The 6611-nt window shown below is 52.5% G+C and overlaps 1 protein-coding gene across 1 annotated transcript; it reads left to right on the top strand.

Moving 5' to 3' along the window:
* The first annotated feature begins 1301 nt into the window (after positions 1–1301).
* On the top strand, positions 1302–5162 carry SOX21 (SRY-box transcription factor 21). Its single transcript, XM_053916779.2, has one exon. It carries the CDS (start codon positions 2739–2741, stop codon positions 3567–3569), a length of 831 nt encoding a protein of 276 aa, XP_053772754.1. The 5' UTR covers positions 1302–2738; the 3' UTR covers positions 3570–5162.
* Positions 5163–6611: the final 1449 nt, after the last annotated feature.

Raw genomic sequence — 6611 nt, 5'->3', positions numbered from 1 at the left:
GGAATACGGTTCTGGAGAAATCAGTCCAACTGTTGTAGCAATACCAGGGGCATCACTGACACGAAGTAGACATCAGTCACTGTGACAGCGTAAGGAAAACACAGACTCCCCACACTGCACCGCAGATTTACACTTCCATGCGTCAGAGCAACGACAATGACAGCAGCAGCCACTATCCTACTTATTAAAATGAGCAACAACACAAGCCCACCTCTTAAAGAAACCGTTTTCATCTCAGTCCAGAACGTCAATCAATGCTTTGGGTCTGTGTGTGAGTTGCACATATATCTCAAGGGAAGACTCAGAGTTAACCACTTAAAGAACTTCCTCGGTCTTCCACACACCACACGGCTAGGTCAAATCCCAACTGCCAAAGAAAGAAGGCAAGCAAGTTCTCCCTGAAGGGCAGGCCTGCTTGTGAACAAAACTTCCAGGCCGATCATGTTGTAAGTCTGCTGTAGCAGACCTAGAAGTGAGACAAATATTCAAACAAAATCATGCTGTTGAGTTTTGTATCACGTCAGTTGCAAAGAAAAAACTGCTCTTACTAAAGAAAATTGTGCTTAACAACATAGAAATATTCCAGTGTATCGTGATGGGTCTTTTACTTTTTTAAGAAACATTTCGTATTTCTTTTTTATTTTGAACACCTTCACCCCCTCTCTGCATTTAAGTGAGTTACTCTAAGTTAACTGTACCTTAGAGATCAGCTTAGAGATGGCTCTGAGGACCAGAAGAGAAAAAGCAAAACAAAACACCCAGAACTGTTAAAAGAGCTGGATAGGCGCCCAAGGATGCCTTCTCTCAGCCTGGGCTAGCTCCTTTTCAAATGGGTTGCCAAGAGCATGCTCAGTCCCTCCTCAGTTATTTTTCACATCACTACCTCTGCCTGCGTACATCACCAGGGCTAGAAAATGCGGGAAGCATCTGAACATCCAAGGCAAATGAGCACTTTCTTGATAGGAAAACTCTCCAACATATTTTAGAGTGCGCTCCTCCTTCCACTGGGCAGAGGATCCCAGAGCCGCGACTAGAGCCGCTCCGGCCTGTCAGGGTAGCCGGGATGACTCCAAGGTCGTCAACGCCAAACAGGGTGCAGACTCCGTGGCGCGATCCGAGCTCTCCACTCGCCTAAACCTGCTCCCTAGTGAAAAGAGGTGGGAGGAGCAGTACGGAGGGGGAGGGGATCCTGTTTAATTCGAGGTCCTGGGAGTGTGGGAGCGGGAGGAGGTACCTCTGGTCCCTCCTCCCTCCTGGAGCCCTGGGCTCCACCTCCTCCGCATGCCCCCAGATATACACACACTCAGCTGCGACTGGACATGCACACCCAGCGCCGGCTCCGGGCGCGCGCACACAGGTAGCGACAGTCACCTGAGCCTGTGCACTGGGCTTCTGCCTCCTCGCGAGCGGCGCTGGAGTGGCGGCCTGAACCGGGGAAAGGGCCCACTCTGCTGCGGGAATCGGGGAAGCGGGAACAGCCCCAGCGCGGACCTGCGAACCGAGGTGACGTCGCGGTTTCCTTAAATCCCCTCCTCCAGCACCTCCGCCTCCGCGCCTGCTCGGTTCTGCCCCGAGAACCCAGGAGAGAGGGGCCCCTGCCTCGGCGCACACGCGGGCGCACGCTGCGAGGCCAGCGCGCCGGCGCAGGAAACTTGGGCAAAGTTAGTTGCAAGTGCCGGGCGGCGGCCGAGAGGAGCAAGGTGGGGACGCAGCCGGTGCCGGGCCAGCTGCACCGAGGCAGCGCCACCCTCCACACTCGGCGCGCCCCGGGATCCCCAGTCGGCTGGCGCGTCTGGAGGGGCTCGGAGCGAGGGGAGCCAGCATGGCCCGGGAGCCGGCGCCTGGGCTAGTCCGGAGGATTTCCTCTGAGGCCCGGCGGCCCCAACCTTGATCAAGCTTCATCCTACCTTCGTCTCCGACCCGCAACCTAAGAGGAAGGCCGGTGAGGCAGGTGCTGGCGGGCTCGGACAGCTCCCCCCTTCCTAAAACACCAGTCGATTGGGGGGGGGTTCCCATTAGCCCGCCCTGCACGGAGTCAGGAAGACCGGCTGGTGCTACCGCATTTGTATTGCCTTCCATTGCTACGCTCTGTTTTCCCTTGGTGCGCCGGGACCCTCCTCCCCCTCCCCCTCCTCCTCCTCCTCCTGGGCCATCTCCACTCCGCCTCCCCCACCCCCGTCTGCTACTGTCAAATGAGAAAGTCACCGAGGAGAACCCAAACACTCCAGCCACGGAGAGCCCCCTTTGGCACTTGGCAGCACGCAGAGGTGGGCTCCTCGGTTCAACCTGGTGGAGCCTCTGCGACGCAACTTGCCGGGCTGCGGTGCATTTAAGTGAAAAAAGACCGAGGAGGAGGGGAGCAGCTCCGACAGGCAGCGGCTACCTGCGGGGAGTTCGCGAGAAAAAGCCACCAGAGAGGAAGGAAGAAAAGAAAGCAACGAGCAAACTGCCACCGTGGGGTGGGGACGCAACCTTAAAGTTACCGTGCCCCGAAGAGGGTTTTCCCGAGCGCCCGGCCCGAGAGAGTAAGGCAGCCCGAGGCGCAGCGCGGCCCTGGGCTGGTTCCCCGGCCCCCTCCTCCCGGGTGGGAACGACCCCAGGGTGCGAAGCAGGGCGCGGTGAGCGCCGGCGGGCCGAACGTGTCCCCGCGGACAGCCAACATTGATTTCCTCCGGGCCGAGGGCGACGGCCCGGGTGGCGCTGGCGGCGGCGGACTGCAGCCGCGGCACGGCGAGAGCATGTCCAAGCCGGTGGACCACGTCAAGCGGCCCATGAACGCTTTCATGGTGTGGTCGCGGGCTCAGCGGCGCAAGATGGCCCAGGAAAACCCCAAGATGCACAACTCGGAGATCAGCAAGCGCCTGGGCGCCGAGTGGAAGCTGCTCACGGAGTCGGAGAAGCGGCCGTTCATCGACGAGGCGAAGCGCCTGCGCGCCATGCACATGAAGGAGCACCCGGACTACAAGTACCGGCCGAGGCGCAAACCCAAAACGCTGCTCAAAAAAGACAAGTTTGCCTTCCCGGTGCCCTACGGCCTGGGCGGCGTGGCCGACGCCGAGCACCCGGCGCTCAAGGCGGGCGCAGGGCTGCACGCGGGCGCCGGCGGCGGCCTGGTGCCGGAGTCGCTGCTCGCCAACCCGGAGAAGGCGGCCGCTGCCGCAGCCGCCGCCGCCGCTCGCGTCTTCTTCCCGCAGTCGGCTGCTGCCGCCGCCGCCGCAGCCGCCGCCGCCGCCGCGGGCAGCCCCTACTCCCTGCTGGACCTGGGCTCCAAGATGGCAGAGATCTCCTCGTCGTCCACCGGCCTCCCGTACGCGTCGTCGCTGGGATACCCGACCGCGGGCGCGGGCGCCTTCCACGGCGCGGCGGCCGCGGCTGCAGCGGCTGCGGCGGCCGCGGGGGGGCACACGCACTCGCACCCCAGCCCGGGCAACCCGGGCTACATGATCCCTTGCAACTGCAGCGCCTGGCCCAGCCCCGGGCTGCAGCCGCCGCTCGCCTACATCCTGCTGCCGGGCATGGGCAAGCCTCAGCTGGACCCCTACCCCGCGGCCTACGCCGCCGCGCTATGACCCCGCGGGGCCGCCTTACGAGGACCGGTGTGCACACTTGTACATATGTATACTAGGTACGAGCTCTGCGGCCACCCCTTGCGCCCTCCCGCGACGGGGACCCCGGTTTGTTTGTACATAAGATGTATGTATAGGTGCCGGGCAGAGGCAGAGACGCCAGTCGGGGCGCGAGTGGCCGAGCGCGCGAGTGCGCGGGCGAGTGTGCGTGCGAATCCCCAGGACCATTGCAGACCCGCGCTTCGGCAGCCAGCTTTACGGAGGGCGGTTGTATCCGGCAGCAGTTGGTGTTTGTTTTGCACTTAGGAACCTGTTGCGTTTTGGCCCACAGAGGTGGAGGAGTAACTTTTTGATATGTTGGGCTCTCCAGTTTCGTTTGTTGGAAGTTTCTTGTCGGTTTTATTTTTTCTCTATTATCTTTCCCTTGTTTTTTTTACCCCCTCTTGGTATGTATGCTGCATGCACTCTGATCCAGTGCTAGGTCTGACTTGGCTGGCACAAGGGAAAAGCTGATCTGTGTCATTAGTTTCTCGGAGCGGGATGGCCCTGAGCAACCTTGCTCCTTATTTGTACCATTTGAACTTTGCAAATCTCTGTTCTCTCAAGCAGAACCCCTAGACCGGATCCATTCGTGACCAGTGACCTGCTCGAATCTGGCCTTTTGTGTGTGAGATGATCGCGATTTCTTTTGTTTATCACGCCATATGCAAATCAGAGCAAGAGCTCTCCCTCCAGAGCAAGGAACGCAGACAAGAAATAATGTGTGAGATGAAAAGTTGTCAATTGGATTTTCTCCCTTAAATAAAAACAGAACATCTAGAAATCACCCGGGAATCCATTCCCTTGGATTCTGACACAATTTACACAAAATGCAAAGGCCCTGTTCCTGTTTTCCCCTATGGCTGCGTGCACCCTAAGATTGTAAATGTGTACATGTCCGTGAAAACGTTGAGTCTGAGAATGTGTTATTTACGTTGCCCTAAATTTGAGTCGATTTTAGACTCTAAGGCATTTTGAGCTAATGTCAAAGTTAACTTTAAAAAATTGCGGGACTATTTCAGAATCGCAGTTTTATCTAAGATTAAATCAGACTTTTTTGTCTGAGTGGTAATTATATATTTATTATTTTGCAAAACTGAAAAAATCCCCACAGAATTGTTTTGACAGATGTCTCTCGTTTTCAGCTAGCATTTCTCCACCGACTTGAACCATTTAAATGTGTTTTGGAGTTCCCTCCCTAATTAGCTTATTTTTTAGATCATCTGCAATTCATTTGCAATTTATGATAAAACACATTTTAGAGAAAAAAACCTTTCTCAGTTATAGCTTTTGTGTTTATTTTTAAATGTATATATTTTGACTAATGTTTGTGAATGAAGTTGGCTAACATGTATTTAGTTTCATTTTGGCTTTATGTAATATAAAGTTTTTAAAAGTTTAAGTATTGGTTTTAACTTTTATGTGTAAATGGTTTTCTTGTGTGATCTAATTTAATATTAGATGTCTAAACCATATCTGTAAATTAGAATCCGACTATCACTCTGTTCATTTTTTTTTGAACAAAGAGTTTAAATAAAGCCTGAACCAGGGAAAAGAGAAAATCCTCTTTTTTTTTTTTTTTTTTTTGTCGAGTTCCTAACAAGATTTTTATCTGAATTGCCCTTACGTGCCTGGTCCAGGTGAAGTGTAAGGTATCCTCCAAAGGCAGCCTTTGTTTCACTTTTGAATAGATTTACTAGGAAATCTAAATCAAGCCATTGTTATTCAGAGCCAAAAACCTGATTTATCACATTTTTAATCGTGAATAGGAAAGAAGATTTTTAAAAAACCAAGTAGTTGTATTATCTTGAAAAAAAAAAAGGCATTCATGAACCAGTAGAACAGAACCCATTGAAAACATCCAGACTGTTCAAAGCATTTCACTAGTTTCCAGTAACATTTTAAGAGGGGAAAGTTGCCTGACCACTTTATCTTGTTAGTAGGAGAACCCCACCACCTAAATCAGTGTAATTTGTTCACGTATCTTTGGCGTATTCCTTATTTACACCTTAAGATTTTATTTGGAAGAACGATCACAGCTAAGACCAACATACAACTTTTGGCCTCTTTAGGGCTGTATTTTGTCATGCTAATGACATTAAAATAGAAGGACAACACATTCTCACGGAAAGGGTTGAATTTCCAGAGCTAGATAAGTTCCCACTGGAAAAAGGTTTGAAATCATAAAGGATTTTAAATTTAGAGAATAGATTTGTGGCACCAGGAATAATATCAGAGGAAAAAAAATAAATAATAAAGGGAGATTTTTATCCCCCCCCCCCCCGAGATAGAAATTCTCAAGATACAAGACTCAACAGGTTTTAAACTCGGTGCTCAGGGACAGAGACCGTCTCTGCAGCTCCACGTCTTTATAAGTGACCCGACTCTTTAAAGTCATTGTTTTCCCCCAACGGAATAATATTTTAAAAACCATGAAAAGTTTTGGAAATATGAGAAATGGGCTCTGCTGGTTTGACCCTGATTCACTAATTAAAACGATCCCTCTCCTGTTATTCCCGGAGCTCTTTGCAATATTATAAGTTAATTCATATGGTTCTGAGCGATTATGCAAAACTAATTTGGACTGTCCAGGGGTAATTATCCCTGACACGGTTAATTAAATCCTTTCAAGCCTTCGTCTTTGCCTTTTGTAGCAGCCCATCACTTCTCAACACGGAACTTCCTGCAGCTCCCTGGAAATCACCCCAGCCCTAAATCTTAGTTACCTCCCTGAGCCGCGCAGCTCGGCCCCACGGCCCGAAGATTCCCCGCCCCCTACTGCCCCTCCCCTTTTCCCAAAGATCAGTGTTTTCTGGGAGCAGCGCTCTGGAGTCTTGATGAATGAGAAGAGGACTAGAAAGATAGGGAAGGGGAGGAGGGAGGATGTCTGGGGTGAGCACGCGGGGTCACATCGCCAACAGATTGTGCGGCTGCCGGAGTCTGTCCACAGGCCCACGGGGAGGGGGGCGGTGGTGTGACTAGTTTGTCACTCCTCTGACTCCTGTG

Source organism: Desmodus rotundus, chromosome 13 (genome assembly GCF_022682495.2).
Source record: "Desmodus rotundus isolate HL8 chromosome 13, HLdesRot8A.1, whole genome shotgun sequence".
Lineage (NCBI taxonomy): Eukaryota > Metazoa > Chordata > Mammalia > Chiroptera > Phyllostomidae > Desmodus > Desmodus rotundus.
This window is presented reverse-complemented; position numbering and strand designations above follow the sequence as displayed.

Excerpts from the sequence above, each read along its gene's own strand:
- SOX21 (XM_053916779.2), top strand. The coding sequence starts at position 2,739 with ATGTCCAAGCCGGTGGACCACGTCAAGCGGCCCATGAACGCTTTCATG.